General features: G+C 48.7%; 1 protein-coding gene across 1 annotated transcript in view; it reads left to right on the top strand.

The window, feature by feature from the left end:
* The first annotated feature begins 3,643 nt into the window (after nt 1-3,643).
* The window catches only part of HDAC1 (histone deacetylase 1), a 34,878-nt gene continuing 20,080 nt past the window's right edge, over nt 3,644-18,441 (top strand). The window contains exons 1-2 of the mRNA XM_002720715.5: nt 3,644-3,911; nt 10,211-10,323. Coding sequence (XP_002720761.1) covers nt 3,863-3,911; nt 10,211-10,323 — 162 coding nt within the window. The 5' untranslated portion in view covers nt 3,644-3,862. The remainder of the gene's footprint in view (nt 3,912-10,210; nt 10,324-18,441) is intronic.

The following is an 18,441-nucleotide window of genomic DNA, read 5'->3' as shown; positions in this document are numbered from 1 at the left end:
CTAAATAAAATCTTAAAAAAAAAAAAAGAATTAAGAAGTGGCCTTGCACTGGAGCTCGTATAAAATGCTGGCACAGCAGGTGGTGGCTTAGCCTGCTGCAGCACAATACCAACACCAAGATACATTTTTCATGAAGTGAAAAATTTAATATTTTAAAAGATTTATTTATTTATTTGAAAGGCAGAGTTATAGAGAGGCAGAGAGAGAGAGAGAGAGAGAGAGAGAGGTCTTCCATTCGTTGGTTCACTCCCCAAATGGCCGTAATTACCAGAGCTGGGCTTCTTCCAGGTCTCCCATGTGGGTGCAGGGGCCCTAGGACTTGGGCCATCTTCTTCTTCTTCTTCTTCTTCTTCTTTTTTTTTTTTTTTTTTGACAGGCAGAGTGGACAGTGAGAGAGAGAGAGACAGAGAGAAAGGTCTTCCTTTGCCATTGGTTCACCCTCCAATGGCCGCTGCGACCGGCGCACTGCAGCCGGCACACCGCGCTGATCCAATGGCAGGAGCCAGGTGCTTTTCCTGATCTCCCATGGGGTGCAGGGCCCAAGTACCTGGGCCATCCTCCACTGCACTCCCTGGCCACAGCAGAGAGCTGGCCTGGAAGAGGGGCAACCGGGACAGAATCCGGCGCCCCGACCGGGACTAGAACCCGGTGTGCCGGCGCCGCTAGGCGGAGGATTAGCCTAGTGAGCCGTGGCACTGGCCTGGGCCATCTTCTACTGCTTTCCCAGGCCACAACAGAGAGCTGGATTGGAAGAGGAGCAGACGGGACCTGAACTGGCACCCATATGGGATGCCTGCGCTGCAGGCGTTGGCTTTACCTACTACACCAAAGCACTGGCCCATGAAAAATTCAATTTTTAAAGTATGCAAACAATAAAAAAATAAAGTATGCAAACAAAGAGCATCTGAGTCATAATAAAAGTCCATTTCTGTCAGCTGCCTGACCTCCATAGGCATCTGAGTTTATAACCCCTATTCTGCAATTTATAAGATGCTGCCAGCCACACTCTTGATCTTATTTGATCCTAACCCTCTCCTTCTTTTGGATCCTGCAGGCCATTATAAGGTCTTTTTTTTTTTTTACAAGTGAGTTTTGTTTTTAGAAAGCTTTTATTTAATAAATATAAATTTCATAAGTACAGTTTTTGGAATATAGCGGTTCTTTCCCCCATACCCACCCTCGCACCCCCACACCCATCCCATCCCACTTCCTACTTCTTTTTCCCATCCTACTCTTTATTTTTTTAAAAAGATTATTTATTTATTTGAAAGCCAGAGTTACACAGAGAGAGAAGGAGAGGCAGAGAGAGAGAGAGAGAGAGAGAGAGAGAGAGAGGTCTTCCATCTGTTGGTTCACTCCCCAATTGGCTGCAAGAGCCGGAACTCTGCTGATCCGGAGGCAGGAGCCAGGAGCTTCTTCTGGTCTCCCACGTGGCTGCAGGGGTCTGAGGACTCAGGCCATCTTTCACTGCTTTCCCAGGCCCTAGCAGAGAGCTGGATTGGAAGTGCAGCAGCCAGGACTCGAACCAGCACCCATATGGGATGCCGGCACTGCAGGTGGCAGCTGTACCTACTGTGCCACAGCGCCAGCCCCTCTATTCTTCATTAAGATTCATTTTTTTGAGCCGGCGCTGTGGCTCACTAGGCTAATCCTCTGCCTTGCGGCACTGGCACACCGGGTTCTAGTCCCGGTCGGGGCGCTGGATTCTGTCCCGGTTTCCCCTCTTCCAGGCCAGCTGTCTGCTGTGGCCAGGGAGTACAGTGGAGGATGGCCCAGGTACTTGGGCCCTGCACCCCATGGGAGACCAGGATAAGTACCTGGCTCCTGCCATTGGATCAGCGCGGTGCGCCGGCTGCAGCGCGCCGGCCATGGCGGCCATCGGAGGGTGAACCAACGGCAAAGGAAGACCTTTCTCTCTCTGTCTCTCTCTCTCTCTCACTGTCCACTCTGCCTGTCCAAAAAAAAAAAAAAAAGATTCATTTTTAATTATCTTTATATACAGAAGATCAACTCTATACTAAGTAAAGAAACAATTATTTATTTGAAAGTCAGAGTTACACAGAGAGAGGAGAGGCAGAGAGAGAGAAAGAGAGAGAGAGAGAGAGAGAGAGAGAGAGAGAGGTCTTCCATCAGCTGGTTCACTCCCCAATTGGCCACAGTGGCCGGCCAGAGCTGCACTGATCCGAAGCCAGGAGCCAGGAGCTTCTTCTGGGCCTCCCATGCGGGTGCAGGGGCCCAAGGACTTGGGCCATCTTCCACTGCTTTCCCAGGCCACAGCAGAGAGTTGGATGGGAAGTGGAGCAGCTGGGTCCTGAACTGGCGCCCACATAGGATGCCGACACCGCATGTGGCGGCTTTACCTGCTATGCCACAGACCCAGCCCCCACCATAAGGTCTTAGACTTTGTATTCTTGGCATCCTGATTTTACAAAGAAGGAAATAAAGGCCCAGAAGGGGTAAGTAAACCCACCCAAGGCTGTCTGGGAAGCTGCAGGGCAGAACTGGGAACAGGGTTTGTTCCCTGACCCTGGCTGTTTCTGTCCCAGCACCTTCCGTCTTAGGTCTCCTGTTACCTTATAATTAATGGCTCAAGTCCAGTTCCCAAGTGAGGAACACAAGTCTGCCAGTTAACAAGGAGGCATGAAAATGTATCTTGTTGACTATGGGACCTCTGAGAAGTAGCTAAGTGAGCAGGATGTTTGGGAGGTAGGAAGCACTCACGGAGTGTTTACATAGTTATTTTAATAGGCCAGCTCCTTAAGCTTTAATAAAGACCAGTCTAGCACAGTGGTTCACAAGGACAGATGTGGGATGTTCTAATACGGCCTCTGGGTTCCCCTCATCCCGGTGACATCAGCAATGTCTGGAGACGATTTTGATGGTCACAACCAAGGGGCTATATGCTCACCCATGTGCACTCCTGGCATCGACTGGAGAGAGGCCGGGGACGCAGCTAAACATCCTGCAACACACAGCACAGCCCCCTCTAGCTCTCCAGGTCCACATCTCAGCAGTTTCAAGGTTGGGAAACTCTACTCTCCTAAAACAGGATAATCCCCTTTCCTCCTCTGTCATCCTGGGGGCCTGCAGTCGGGAGGTGGGCTTTGGAGCCAGGAAGGCTGGTTTCTGCCCCTGTTAGGGCCTCCAGTGCACAGCAGGCAACCAAAAAAAAAAAAGTACAGTTGCAAATGGAATTTCATGACGAATTGTGTGAATCTGAGCAGTTCCCAACCTTCTTTATCTTTCCCTGGAAAGTGGAGATTTAAGAGCCCCAGCCCAGAGCCACCGTGAGGCGTCACGGAGCTCACCCTGGTAAAGCCATGGCCCGCACTCGGCCCAGGACAAGCATTCGTTTTATTTCCCTTTCTTGTCGGTTTCTTTCTTCCACCTCTACATTCGCGCCCCAGCCCACCCATGGGCTGAGTGACCCTGCGCAAGTCACTTTTCCCCTGTGGGCCTCGGTTTTTCCTCCGTGAAATTGGAAAGTTGGCCTGCGATCTCCAAGCGCGCTTTCAACCACGAAATGGGACTGAAGTTTGCAGAGCGCCTTTCCTCCCCCGGGACTGATGGTACGGTCCCGGGGTAGCTCCCCCACCCCTCTGTCGCGGACCTTGGTACAGGCCCAGGGGGCCCTAGGCGGCCTCTCAGGGCTGCCCTTGCCCCCTGCCGAGTTCCGGGCCTGTCCCCGCGCAAGCTGATTGGCTGGAGTGGTGCCCGGGCTGCGCGGCTATAGGTGAGCTCGGGAGGGGACGGGCGGGGCGCGCTGCAGGCCCGCCCCCTCCCCCCTGGCTCGGACGCTGCGCGGAGCCGCGGGCGGGAGGGCTGACGGACCGACCGACGGGAGGGACAGGAGCCGAGCAAGATGGCGCAGACTCAGGGCACCAGGAGGAAAGTCTGTTACTACTACGACGGTGAGCCTCGTCCGCGCGCCGGGGGCGGAGCCTGGTGGGCCGGATCGGGGAGAGGGAGGCTGAAGCGGAGCAGATCTGAGAGGGGAGGGCGCGAGGCCGAGGCGTGCGGGCACGGCTGAGCGAGGAGGCTGAGAGGAGGAGGTCGAGGCTGAGGGAGGAGGCTGAGAGGAAAGGAGGTCGAGGCTGAGGCCGAGAGGGCGTCGTGTGCGGGAAGCCCGCGTGATGTTGCGGGCGAGATCCTGAAGAAGTCCCGAGTGGAGAGTTTGAGTGGGACGCCCAGCGGGGAGGCCGAGTCCGAGGTGGGGGCGGGGGAGGCCGGATCTGACGGGTGTTCTGAATACGAAGCTCTTTCACGGTCCCGCGCCTTCCTCGGCTTCCTCGATGCGAGTCCTGCAGGATGGGTCACCTGCTTCCCCTCCCCCAGTCCCGGAGCCGGGCCTGCGGTTGCTGCTGCAACACGGGGCCCCTGGGATCGCACGGGGCGGGGTGGGGGTGGGGGTGGGGGTGGGATGCAACCTGTTCAAACAGACCTTTCATTTGACAGAAGTCCACTGGGCAGCTCGCTGTGTGCTACGTGGTGTTTAGATGCTGGGGCCGTGGGGCTGGCCAGGTCCCATGCCCTATTTTTAGGGTGCAGGCTGGAGGGGGAACTAGTGGGTGGCAGGCTGGGCGTCTCCAGCCTGGGTGCTGGGGATAAAGAAGGGCCCAGGGTGTGATGGGAGCGCGGAGAAGCAGAGGAATCGGGAAGGTGGTGTCATCCCAGCCAGGACCTGAAGAACAGGAGATATGAGCCAGGTGCAGGGAAGGAAAGAACAGCAAGTTTAGAAGCTCCGAGGAGGACGGTACGTCTGAAACACGGGAGGTGGTTTGACAGCGTGGCTGAGGCCTACCTAGGTTTGGGGCCTAGTGTGGTGGGAGGGAAAGGTTACCAGTGGCGAGGGAAAGGTTACCAGTGATGAGGCTTGAGAAGGTAATAGGGCCCGAGTCACCCAGGGCTGGGCGTCCTCGCCCAAGGAAACTGGACTTTATTCTCAGGGCTCTTGTGAATCATTGAAGGTTAGTGCAAGTTCACGCCATCATCAGTTGTAGACTTGAGAAGTATGAACACTGTTGCCAAAAAGCCCGTGGAAAAATGAAATTCAAAGATAAGTTTATTTTGGTGTACACGTTTTTTAAAAAATTCGTGCAGTTTTTTCTTGATATGCATTTCCCATGAGCTTTAAATATTTTTATAAGCATTTTTTTAAAGATTTATTTACTTATTTAAAAGTCAGAGTTACACATACAGAGAAGGAGAGGCAGAGAGGGAGATCTTCCATCTGCTGGTTCACCCCCCCAATTGGCCGCAACGGCTGGAGCTGTGCCAATCTGAAGCCAGGAGCATGAGCTTCTTCCGGGTCTCCCACGCGGGTGCAGGGGCCTAAGGACTTGGGCCATCTTCTACTGCTTTCCCAGGCCCTAGCAGAGAGCTGGATTGGAAGTGGAGCAGCCGGGACTAGAACCGGCGCCCATTTGGGCTGCCGGCACTTCAGGCCAGGACGTTAACCCACTGTGCCACAGCGCCGGCCCCCAGCTTTAGGAATTTTTATTTGAAAAGCAGAGAGACAGACAGAGACAGAAAGATCCCCCGTCCATTGGTTTACTCCCCAAATGTCCAAAACAGCTAGGACTGGGCCAGGCGGAAGCCAGGAGCTGGGAGTTCAATCCAGGTCTCCTACATGGTGGCAGGGACTCAAGGACTTGTATGGAATGTAGGCATCCCAAGCTGCATCTCTACCATTATGCCAAAGGGCCAGCCCTCCATGAAGTGGCCTTGTGTCACTCTGGGACATCAGTGAGTGGATGGGTAAGGAAGAAGGCTGTGACCCCGGTTTTGGTTGTGGGCCAGACTTTGGTAGTAGGAGAAGGGCACGTCTGGTCATAACTTCAGTGACTATGCTATGTGTAGGGGTATCCAGGTAGAGGCACCTAGGAGGTGGTGGCCATTCAGGTCTGCAGTTTAGAAGACAGAAATGAGAGGATAGAGATTTTTGGTATCAGTTGTCAGCAAATAGATGGTACTTTGAGCTAGGTTAGAAGATGATTGATCACTTGAGAAGTTGTGTAGGGGGAGAAGAGAAGGAGTCCCAGGCTGGAAGCGTGAGGAAGCGGACTGAGGAAAGGCCTAGTGCCTCTTTCATTGTGGATGGGGCTGCCCGTTTGGCCTTTTTTTTTTTTTTTTTTTTTTTTGACAGGCAGAGTGGACAGTGAGAGAGAGAGACAAAGAGAAAGGTCTTCCTTTTGCCGTTGGTTCACCCTCCAATGGCTGCCGTGGCCGGCGCACCGCGCAGATCCGATGGCAGGAGCCAGGTACTTATCCTGGTCTCCCATGGGGTGCAGGGCCCAAGCACTTGGGCCATCCTCCACTGCCTTCCCGGGCCACAGCAGAGAGCTGGCCTGGAAGAGGGGCAACCGGGACAGAATCCGGCGCCCCGACTGGGACTAGAACCCGGTGTGCCGGCACCGCAAGGCGGAGGATTAGCCTAGTGAGCCGCAGCGCCGGCCTGCCCGTTTGGTCTTGCAGGCAGTGTGCTTCTGTACCCCCAGACCCTAGACCCCAGAACAGGGCCTAGCTCATAGTCGTCCCTTAATCAATATTTGTTGATTAAATGAATAAAGATACAGAGGGAGTGGCCAGAGAGGGAAGTAAACCGGAAAGTGTTGAGTTACTGAAGCCAAGTAGGGAGTGAATGGGCAAGTGTTGTCAGGAGTTGGGGCAGAAGCTAGACTGCAGTAGGTTCAGGAATGAACGGATAGGTGAAGAGGAGCGATAAGGTTGAAGCTTCTTAAAGGGAACCTTGTCTGAGACAGAGAGAGAGGGTTGTTCATGAAGGGGTGTTGTAGTGACATTCAAATTTTTTTTTTAAAGATTTTATTTATTTGAGAGGTAGAGTTATTGACAGAGAGGGAGAGACATAGAGAAAGGTTTTCCATCTGCTGATTGACTCCCCAAGTGGCTGCAATAGTTGGAGCTAAGCCAATCCGAAGCCAGGAGTCAGGAGCTTCTTCCGGGTCTCCCATGTGGGTGCAAGGGTCCAAGTACTTGGGCCATCTTCTACTGCTTTCCCAGGCCACAGCAGAGAGCTGGATGGGAAGTGGAGCAGCCAGGAGTCAAACCGGCACCCATATGGGATGCCGGCGCTTCAGGCATTGGCTTCACCCGCTACACCACAGCGCTAGGCTCGAGCCTCAAGTTGCTTTCTTATAAAACTGAAATAGTAGCAGTTCCTGTTATGAGAACAATGATGGGAAAGCTCTTTAAGAGTTTAAGGTAGTGTCTAGGCAGAGTGTCGGGTGTGAGCATTGGCCGGATCTGGATTTGCTGGGTAAGGAAGTTGCTGGGATCGAGGCCCAGGCCTTTCTTTACATAGCATGCTGAAAACTGCCTCATCCTGATGGCCTTCTAAGAAGAGATCTCTGGGTGTATAGTTCACTCAACTTTGAAGCATTGTTCAAGGAACTGTCTACCGAGTAGCCCCACAGAACCCTGTAACAAGTACAAACTGAAGTAGGTATTAGGAAATCCAATGTAGGTTCTGGCATACTAGATTTGGAGACAAAAGAGTTGACTCCCAGGGGCCGGCACTGTGGCACAGCAGGTTAAAGCCCTGGCCTCAAGCTCTGGCAGCTCATATGGGCACCGGTTCTAGTCCTGGCTGCTCCTCTTTCGATCCAGCTCTCTGCTAGGGCCTGGGAAAGCTGTGGAAGATGGCTCAAGTCCTTGGGCTCCTGCACTCAAGTGGGAGACCCAGAAGAAGCTCCTGGCTCCTGGCCCTGACTGTTGCAGCCATTTGGGGAGTGAACCAGCAGATGGAGGACTTTCTCTCTCTCTTTCTCTCTCTCTCTCTCTCTACCTCTGTAACTCTCTGCAGCTCCAGCTGTTGCGGCTCTCTGGGGAGTGAACCAGCGGATGGAAGATCTCTCTGTCTCTACCTCACTCTGTAACTCTTTCAATAAATAAAATAAATCTTAAAAAAAAAAAAAAAGAAAGTAGACTCCCAGAACACTCATTAGCTGTGTCATCTTCGCTGGGCACTTCTCTGAGTCTACATTCAATTCATGAATCTTTATTGAACCTCTGTGATATACAGGGCTTATTCCCTGTATATATTCCTTATTCTTGCCTTTAAGGGGTTCCCAGTCTGTAGATGTAGATAGATACAAAAATAATTGAGATGCAAAATTAATGGAGTGATATATACAAATTGCATTTAGAGGAAAAGGCCATTTATTTTAATGGAGAAAGGATTTAGAGCCAGAGCCGGGCTTTGTAGTGTGAGGAAGCAGCACATTCCAGGTTGAAGGAATAGTCTGAACAAAGCATACTTCCCTATGAAGTCAATGCCTTTTTCAGGATGCTGGTAATGATCTGATGTGCCTAGAGCGTAGCTTGACAAACGTTTTCTGTAAAGGACAAGATGGTAAAGTTTGGGCTTCATGTTGCCTGATTGGTGGATCTCTGTGGCAACTACTTATTTATCCAGCTCCGCCATTGGGGTGTGAAAACATCATAGACAATATATAAACCAAGGGTGTGGTTGTGCTACAGTAAAATATCATTTACAAAATCAGGCAGCCAGTGTATTTTACCCAAGGGCGATAGTTTGTCTGCGCTGGTCTAAAGTCAGTGAGTATGAATGAGTGTGTTTTGTTGGAGAAGGTGGTTGTAGGTAGCAGGAGATCAAGTTAGAAAGGGAGATTAAGAAAGTCTTAATGAAGTTCAGTCTTACTGAAGTTTTTTTTTTTTTTTACTCTTTTTGTGAAAGATTTATTTATTTATTTGAAAGTCAGAGTTACACAGAGAGAAGGAGAGGCAGAGAGAGAGAGAGAGAGAAAGATCTTCCATTTGTTGGTTCACTCCCCAATTGGCTGCAATGGCTGGAGCTGCGCTGATCCAAAGCCAGGAGCCAGGACCTTCTTCTGGGTCTCCCGTGTGGGTCCAAGGACTTGGGCCATCTTCCGCTGCTTTCCCAGGCTGTGTCAGAGAGCTGGATCAGAAGTGGAACAGCCGGGTCTTGAACCAGTGCCCATATGGGATACCAGTACTGCAGGTGGCAGCCTTACCTGCTGCGCCACAGCACCGGCCCCATTGTTTCTACTCTTTATCCTATATGGAATAGGGAGCCATTAAAGATTTTGGGGCAGAGGCATGATGTTCTCAGTGTGTGTTAGGAACATAACTGGTGATAGTGTAGCAGATTGTTTGAATGGAAGGCAGGAGGACCAGTTGGAATGTTGTTGCCAGGGGCCAGTGTTCTGTGGAGCAGTGGCTTCAGCCACCGAGTGCAATGCTGACGTTCTGTAAGAGCTGCTCCACTTCCCATCCAGCTCCCTGCTAATGCACCTAGGAGGCAGGAGAAGATGGCCCAGTGCTTATGCCTCTGCACCCATGTGGGAAACAAGGATGTAGTTCCAAGTTCCAGGCTTTGGCCTGACACAGCCCTGGCCATTGTGGCCATCTAGGGAGGAAACCAGTGATGGAAAATCCCTCTGTAACTCTGCTTTTTAAATAAATCAATCATATATATATATATATATATATATATATATAAACTTTAAAAAAAAGGGCAGTTGCTATTCAGGGTGGAGAACATCAGCCCCATGGGCCTCAACTGCAGTGGGACTTGAAGCTCAGTAAGTCTACAGTGGGGTAATTTTTAAGTTGATAATTTTGTATGGCCCATGAATGATATAAATATCCATCCACATGGCCCTTGGCGGAGAAAAATTCCCCACCTCTGCATAGAGCAAGCAATGATAAAGGCTTAGTTTTCTTACTTATAAAATAAGAATAATACTCCCTGTCCTATATATTTTCTACTATTGTTGTGAGGATCCAGTAAGAAAATAAAATGAATCTGCTCTGACATTTAAGGTGTCACAATATATCAGAGGTGACTTGTGGCTTATAATAATTCTGAGTAGTAATGGTTGTTTTTCTGTTGTGGGAGGGAATTCCTTGGAGGTATATTGAGGTGAATCACCTGACTGGCTGCTATTCTCCAGTAGCTAGGAATGAACCCTTCATGCTATCTTGAGCCTGTGGGCTCTAGAAGAAAATGGGCTAGCCTGATCTTTAAGTGCTGACCTCATCAGAGACCCCAGTTTGTTGTGTTTTTCTTTTAGAGTTACATTTCTTTTAGGTAGAGAGATAATCTTGGGCTCAAGAAATAACCCAGAAAGACAGATTGCTGTAAAAATTCCTGGGTTCTCCTGGGAGTATGTGTCTAACGGTCATCAGAACTCTCCCTGTTCTTCAGGTGATGTTGGGAATTACTACTATGGACAAGGCCATCCAATGAAGCCTCACCGGATCCGCATGACTCACAACTTGCTGCTCAACTATGGTCTCTACCGGAAAATGGAAATCTATGTGAGTTACTTACTGCGAGTGTTCCCCTCTGTTACCTCATCAGCTCTGGTCCCCCAAATGCCATTTACTATCTGATTTTCTAAACCATGCACTCATTAAGCAAATGTGGGCATTGGCCTATCAGTTAAGATGCTTGTGTTCCACTTCGGAGCACTTGTATTCAATTCCCAGCTGCAGGAGACCCCCATATAAATAAATCATACTGCAGTGTGTAAGAGCAACAGTTTAGAAAATGTGCAAGATGCAGAGATAATGAGGAAGGAAGGAGGAAAGGGGGCTTGAATTGATTCTAGGAAGTGATATATGAGAAATTTTAAAGATTGAATAGAATTTAGCCTGGAGGGGCTGGTGTTGTGTAGTGGGTAAAGCCACTCCCTGCCAAGCTGGCATCCCATATGGGTGCTGGTTCATGTCTTGGCTGCTCTACTTGTTTGTTTATTTATTTTTAAGATTTACTTATTTATTTGAAAGGTAGAGTTACAGAGACAGAGAGAGACAGAGACAGAGAGAGACAGAGAGAGGTCTTCTGTCTTTTGGATCACTCCCAAAATGGCTGCAATGGCTGGAGCTGGGCCAATCTGAAGCCAGAAGCCTGGAGCTTCTTCTGGGTCTCCCATGTGGTTTCAAGGGCCCAAGCACTTGGGTCTATCTTCTACTGCTTTCCAGGCCATAGCAGACAGATGGATTGAAAATGGAGCAGCCGGGACTTGAACCAGCATCCCATATGGATGCTGGCACTGCAGGCGGCAGCTTTACCTGCTATGCCACGGTGCCGGCCCCTGCTCCACTTCTGACCCAGCTCCCTGCTAATGTCCTGAGAAAAGCAGCTAAACATGGCCCAAGTGCTTGAGTCCCTGCCATCAAGTAGGAGACCCAGATGAAGCTCCTGGCTCCTGGCTTCAGCCTGGCCCAGCCCTGGCCATTGCAGCCATCTGGGGGGTGAACCAGCAGATGGAAGAGCTCTGACTTTGAAATAAATAAATAAATCTTACAAAAAATTATCCTTGAGTTCAGGAGGGGACTGGTAGGGGGAAGAATATATGCAGTATATGCATATGCATATTATATATGCAAAAAGGCTGAGGTATTTGAGGAAAAATCCGTTTTTTTTTTTTTTTTTTTTGTTTTGTTTTTTTTGACAGGCAGAGTGGACAGTGAGAGAGAGAGACAGAGAGAAAGGTCTTCCTTTGCCGTTGGTTCACCCTCCAATGGCCGCCGCGGCCAGCGCGATGTGGCCGGCGCACCGTGCTGATCCGATGGCAGGAGCCAGGAGCCAGGTGCTTTTCCTGGTCTCCCATGGGGTGCAGGGCCCAAGCACCTGGGCCATCCTCCACTGCACTCCCGGGCCACAGCAGAGGGCTGGCCTGGAAGAGGGGCAACCGGGACAGAATCCGGCGCCCCAACCGGGACTAGAACCCGGTGTGCCGGCGCCGCTAGGCGGAGGATTAGCCTAGTGAGCCGCGGCGCCGGCCGAAAAATCCGTTTTTATGTGTAGGGATACAATGTGAATTCACAGACGTGAGGCAGGGCGTAGAGCTGGAGAGGTCAGCCAGCGTTGGATGTGCTGTGCTAAACCACTCTTGTAGGCCAGGGTCGGAAATCCAGTGGCTAAAAAAGGAGTGACTGGGGATCGTGTTGGACAAGTTGCCAAGTCTGTGGTTACGAGAGAGTGTAGGCTTCTGTCTAACCACCAGTCTCAGCTCCACTTGATTCTACCTGGTCTTCCAGATTTTAAGAAGCTGGAAATCCAAATTAGTATGCAAAACCTCCTCGGTTTAAAATGTTGGCACAGGGTTTTTGTTTTAAATGTTTGTATATAAAACACATCAATACACGTGCGGACCAAATGTGGTTCGGTGGTTCCCAATTTAATCTGTTCTGGAGGTGGTGGGGGAAAAGTGAAAGGTTTTAAATAAAAGATATAAGAATAGATAGGCATGTATTTTACAAGCAGGTAGGCCACTTAGGAGCCTGTTGCTAGAGTCCAAGTGAGAAAATAAAGAGGGGCTGGGGGCCCATGTTGCTTTATGGCGTGGTGCCTGCTGTTAAAGGCTGTACTGACAGTTTGAGTAACCTAGCAACAGCAGCATCCTTCTCACCATTCCAGAGACTGAAAGGAGATGAGTCTTCTGTCCCAGATGGCTTTGTCGTGTCTCTGGAGCTGGTGGAGCCAACTGGGGAAGGTAGACAGGGCGAGCAGACCTTGGGACCACAGTGCTTTATCAGGTGTGAAGAACAGGTGGGGAAGAAAGCATACAAGGCAGCAGAGGTTTTCAGGAACTCTGGGGAGCCGCCTAGCTCTTTCTATCAAGGAGAAAAACTCCCCAGGAGCTTCCCAATACACTCCCCCTTACCTCCCATCATCTCATTCCTGAGACCACTCACCAGTGTAGACGGATAGAATTACCAGAGCTGGCCTAGGCTAATCATGATTCTATTCCTAGGGCTGGGTACATTTTGTTACCAAGGAAGAAGGAACAGGATGGCTCTTTGGGAAGCAACCAGTAGTAACTTCCTTATGGGAGGTGAATTTCCCTGTGGTGTTCTTATAAACTTTTTTTTTTTTTTAAGATTTATTCATTTATTTGAAAGACAGAAAGGCAGAGTTATGGACAGAGAGAGGGAGAGACAGAGAGAGAGAGAGATCTTCTATCCATTGGTTTACCTCCGAATGGCTGCAACAGCGTAGCTAAGCCAGTCTGAAGCCAGGAGCCAAGAGCTTCTTCCTGGTCTCCCACATGGGTGCAGGGGCCCAAACACTTGGGCTACCCATCCTGCTTTCCCAAGCGCATTAGCTGGGAGCTGGATCAGAAGTGGATTGAGGCCGGCGCTGCGGCTCACTAGGCTAATCCTCCACCTGCGGCACCAGTACCCTGGGTTCTGTCCTCGGTTGCTCCTCTTCCAGTCCAGCTCTCTGCTGTGGCCCAGGAGTGCAGGGGAGGATGGCCCAAGTGCTTGGGCCCTGCACCCACATGGGAGACCAGGAAGAAGCACCTGGCTCCTGGCTTTGGATCGGCGCAGCACGCCGGCCATAACGGCCATTTGGGGAGTAACCAACAGAAGGAAGACCTTTCTCTTTGTCTCTCTCTCACTGTCTAACTGCCTGTCAAAAAAAAAAAAAAAAAAAAAGTGGATTGAACTGGCGCCCATATGGGATGACGGCTCCACAGACAGCAGCTTTACCCACTGTGCCATGGTGCCAGCCCCTATCATAAACTTTTAAAGGAAAAACCTAGTATCATCTCTCTTCCCTAATGCTAGACCTGTTGTCTTTCTCCCCCCCCCCTTTTTTTTTTATGATTTACTTATTTATTTGAAAGTCAGAGTTACAAAGAGGCAGAGACAGAGAAAGAGGTCTTCCATCCGCTGGTTCACTCCCCAGATGGCTGCAACAATGGCCAGAGCTGGGCCTATCTGAAGCCAGGAGCCAGGAGCTTCTTCTTCAGGATCTCCAACATGGGTGCAGGGGCCCAAGGACTTGGGTCATCCTCTGCTGATTTCCCAGGCCGTAGCAGAGAGCCGGAATGGAAGTGGAGCAGCCGGGACTTGAACTGGCATCCATATGAGATGCTGGTACTGCAGGCGGTGGCTTTACCTGCTACGCCACAGCACTGGCCCTTAGACCTGTTGTCCTTAATGTGACCTTCTCCTCTGCCTCTGCCTCTCCACTGACTGTCCATTTGGTCCTTTTCTCCAGCTTCTCTGGCTTCCTCCCTCCTGCCCTTCCCTTCTCTGAGCTGTCTGTGATCCATCCGTCCCTTCACAAAGTGAAAGTGGCTGTTAATTTAGGCTCTGTCCCAAAACTGATGTCTTCTGGGAGTCATACCTGAAAGAAGTTCCTTAGACTGCTGTTGGAAGTTGTTACATTACCTCTCTACCTGAACGAGACCCGCTGAGGTCTTTTTCACATAATTTCACCCTCATTTCACCCTCGTTGGTCCTTCCACAGCTTCTGTCTCCGTACATCGGATTAATCTCTCCCAGAACCTATATCCTCACTTTACATCCAGACACCTTCCTGTTTACATAATCAAGAATTCTCTCTTCCTTGCCTGCGGTGCTAATTTTGTATATTCTCAGGCTTCTTATTCATCGCCTTCTGTTCTTTTGTTCTTTTTTTAAGAAAGTGTTTTTATTAAATATTGAGTGGCTATGAAAGGATTTTTATAGTGTGTGTTTGTATATGTATGTGTATATATATGTATGTATGATAAAGAATCACAATTCAATTAATATCATTAGTTTAAGAATGTTTCCATTACCATAAAAATCCTGGTGTATCATTTTCTAAGCCTTTCTTCTTCACTAGAATTAACTCTGCCCTGAATTTGAGATTATTTCCTTCCTTTTCTGTTGTTTTACTAGTATATATATGTAATTTTTTTTTTTTTTTTTTTTTTGGATAGGCAGAGTTAGACAGTGAGAGAGAGAGAGACAGAGAGAAAGGTCTTCCTTCCGTTGGTTCACCCCCCAAATGGCCTCTATGGCCGGCGCGCTGCGTCAGTCCAAAGCCAGGAGCCAGGTGCTTCCTGGTCTCCCATGCGAATACAGGGCACAAGCACCTGGGCCATCCTCCACTGCGCTCCCGGGCCACAACAGAGAGCTGGACTGGAAGAGGAGCAACTGGGACAGAATCCGGTGTCTCAACTGGGATTAGAACCCAGGGCGCTGGTGCCGCAGGTGGAGGATTAGCCTAGTGAGCTGTGGGGCGCAGGCCTACTAGTATATATTTTTAAACATTGTATTTTTTAATCTTATAATCATAGAGTATTTATTATGTGATTGCCTTTTTTGTTCAACATGTTGCTGAGAGTTATAAATATTGAAGTATGTAGTGGTATTTATTTTTACTGTACTTCACTGAAATAATGTACTACAATTTGTCTACTAGTGGTGCTCATTTGATTTATTTCTGTTTTTTGGTCATAAACACTACTGTGAACATTCTTAATTTTTTTTAGGTTTTTAAAAAAGCTTTACTTAAAATTTTTTTTTTTTTTTGAGAGGCAGAGGAAGAAAGAGGAACAAAGGAAAGAAGAAAAAAAAAGAGAGAAACTCCCCTCTGCTGGCTCACTAATAATACCTGCAGAAAGAAAGAGAGAGAGAGGGAGGATGGGAAGGAAGGAAGGAAAGAAAGACTTAAGAAAGAAACTCGCCTCTGCTGGCTCACTTCCCAAATACTGCAGCAGCCAGAGGCCTGGAACCCTGAGCCAGGAACTCAATCTAGGCTTCCAACTGCTTGATCCATCATAACTGCCTCCCAGGGTCTGCGTTAGCAAGAAACTAGAATGAGGAGCCAGAGCCAGGAGTTGAACCCAGGTACTACAATGTGGGGCACCGGGGTCCTAACCAGTGGCTTAACTGCCAGGCCAAACAACCTGCCTCTCTGAACATTCTTTCTTTCTTTTCTTTTTTCTTTCTTTTTTTTTTTTTTTTTTTAAGACTTATTTTGAAAAGAGTTTTGAAAGAGTTACAGAGAGAGATCAAGACAGAGAGAGAGAGGTCTTCCTTCCGCTGGTTCACTCCCCAGATGGCCGCAAAGGCCGGAGCTGCGCCGATCCAAAGCCAGCAGCTTCTTCTGGGTCTCCCACGTGTGTGCAGGGGCCCAAGGACTTGGACCATCTTCTGCTGCTTTCCCAGGCTGTAGCAGAGAGCTGGACTGGATGAGGAGTAGCCAGGACTAGAACCAGTGCCCATATGGGATGCCAGCGCTTCAGGCCAGGGCTTTAACTCGCTGCACCACAGCGCCGGCCCCTCTCTGAACATTCTTGAACATGTGTCTTGTTGGACATATGCTGGAGTTCCACTAGAGGGATACACTAGGAGTAAAATTGTTGGGTCAGCACATAAGCAAAAATGATTCGTAGTTGCCATCGATATAGAATTGTCGTTGCTTTTAGTCCTTACCAACACATGATTTTGTCAAATTTAAGTTTTTTGCCTAATTAGGTAGGTGTGTGGGTGTGTGAAATGTTTTATTACCACTGATTTATATTTACTTACAAAAATTCCTAATCAAGGCTTTTAAAAATTAACTTAATAATTTGCTTATTTGAGAAGCAGACAGGGAAAGAACTCAATCCACTGTTTCACTCACTCCCCAATGCCTACAATGGCTAGGGCTGAAGCTGGGAGCCCGGAATGCAATCCAGGTCTTCAGCTTACATGGTACGAGTGCAATTACTTGAAGCATTATAGCTGCCTCCTAGGGTCTGTCTTAGCAGGAAGGTGGAGTCCGGAGTCAGAGCCAGGAATAAAAGCCAGGCATTCTGATGTGGGAAACAAGCATCTTTATATATGTATGTAGTTATATATATATATAAAATCTTTATGTATATACATACATATATGTATGTGTTTGAAAGAGTGACACAAAGATGCTGAAAGATGTATCTTCTGTCTGCTGCTTCACTCCCTAAAGAAGCCAGGAACTCTGTTTGGGTCTCCTGCGTGGTTGGTAGAGACTCAAGTGCTTGAGCCCTCATCTGCTGCTTCTCAGGTGTGTTAGCAGGGAACTAGAAAGGAAGTGGAGTGGCTGGGACTTGAACCAAGCACTCTGATAAAAGATGCAGGTGTCTCAAGTCACAGCTTAACCTGCTGCGCCACAGTGCCCAGCCATGTGTAGGAATGTCTTTGGCTCTATCTTTAGGAGTAGAATTGCTATATTGTAGGGTACATGAACATTAAATGTCATGTTGCTTTTCAGTGTGGTTCAGAGAATATGTACTCTCACTGACAATGTATGAAATATCTTGAGTTACTTCTTCTCTACATTGGGAATTGGAATTTTAAATTTTGCAGATCAACTAGGTATAAAACCCTATCTAATAGTAATTTTTTTAACATAGTAGAAATATCCAAGTAGTATCATGTCTAACACTTTCTTTTTTTAAATTAATTAATTAATTAATTAATTTGAAAGGCAGAGAGAGAGAAGTCTTCCATCCGCTGGTTCTCTCTCCAAATGGCTGCAATGGCTGCAGTTGCACTGATCCAAAGCCAGGAGCCAGGAGCTTCTGGGTCTCCCACATAGGTGCAGGGGCCCAAGGACTTGGGCCATCTTCTACTGCCTTCCCAGGCCATAGCAGAAAGGTAGATCAGAAGTGGAGCTGCTGGAACTCGAACTGGTGTCCATATGAGATGCTGGTACCGTAGGCAGTGGCTTTTACCCACTATGCCACAGCACCAGCCCCTCTAATAGTGATCTTAATTTACACATCACTAATGACCAATGAAATTATTATCCATGTAGTTTCTTCTGCTGTGAAGAAATGTCTTTTCATTTCTTTTTCCCATTTTTCTCTTGGATTGTTTGGCTTATTTATTTATTTGAAGAAGAGAGTGACAGGGAAAGAGAGAGAGATCTTCTGTCTGCTGTTTCACTTTCCAAATGACTATAATGGCTAGGACTGGGCCTGGCCAAAGCCACAAGTCTGGAGCTCTATCCTGGTTTCCCTCTTGGAGGGCAAGGCCCCGGGTACTTAGGCTATCTTCTGCTGCTTTCCCAGGTGCTTTTGTAGGGAGCTGGATTGGAAGTGGAGCAGCTGTCTCAAACCAGCACTCAGATATGGGGGCTAGTTAAGCAGGTGGTAGCCTAACTTGCTGCACCACAATTGCAGCCCCGTTCGGCTTTTTCTTTTTTTTTTTTTAAGATTTATTTTATTTATTTGAAAGACAGAGTTACAGAGAGAGAGAGAGAGAGAGAGAGAGAGAGAGAGAGAGAGAGAGAAAGTGTCTTATTCCGCTGGTTCACTCCCCAAATGAATACAATGGCCAGAGCTGAGCTGATCCAAAGCCAGGAGCCAGGAGCTTCTTCTGGGTCTCTCACATGGGTACAGGGGCCCAAGGACTTGGCCATCTTCTACTGCTTTCCCAGGCCATAGCAGAGAGCTGGATGGGAAGTGGAGCAGCCAGGACTTGAACCGGCGCCCATATGGGATGCCAGCACTGCAGGTGGCAGCTTTACCTGCTACGCCACTGCACCAGCCCCATCATTTGGCTTTTTCTTACCAATTTGTGGTAAGTTCTTCCAGTGTCAGTATATTGCTATAAATAACCTCTATTCTAGTTTTTTCTTTTTGCTGTAATCTATCTTTAATGCACAGAAGTTCTTAATTT

This window comes from Oryctolagus cuniculus, chromosome 7, assembly GCF_964237555.1.
Source record: "Oryctolagus cuniculus chromosome 7, mOryCun1.1, whole genome shotgun sequence".
Classification (NCBI taxonomy): Eukaryota; Metazoa; Chordata; class Mammalia; order Lagomorpha; family Leporidae; genus Oryctolagus; species Oryctolagus cuniculus.
The sequence above is the reverse complement of the archived record's forward strand: the minus strand, read 5'-3'. Positions and strand labels throughout refer to the sequence as shown.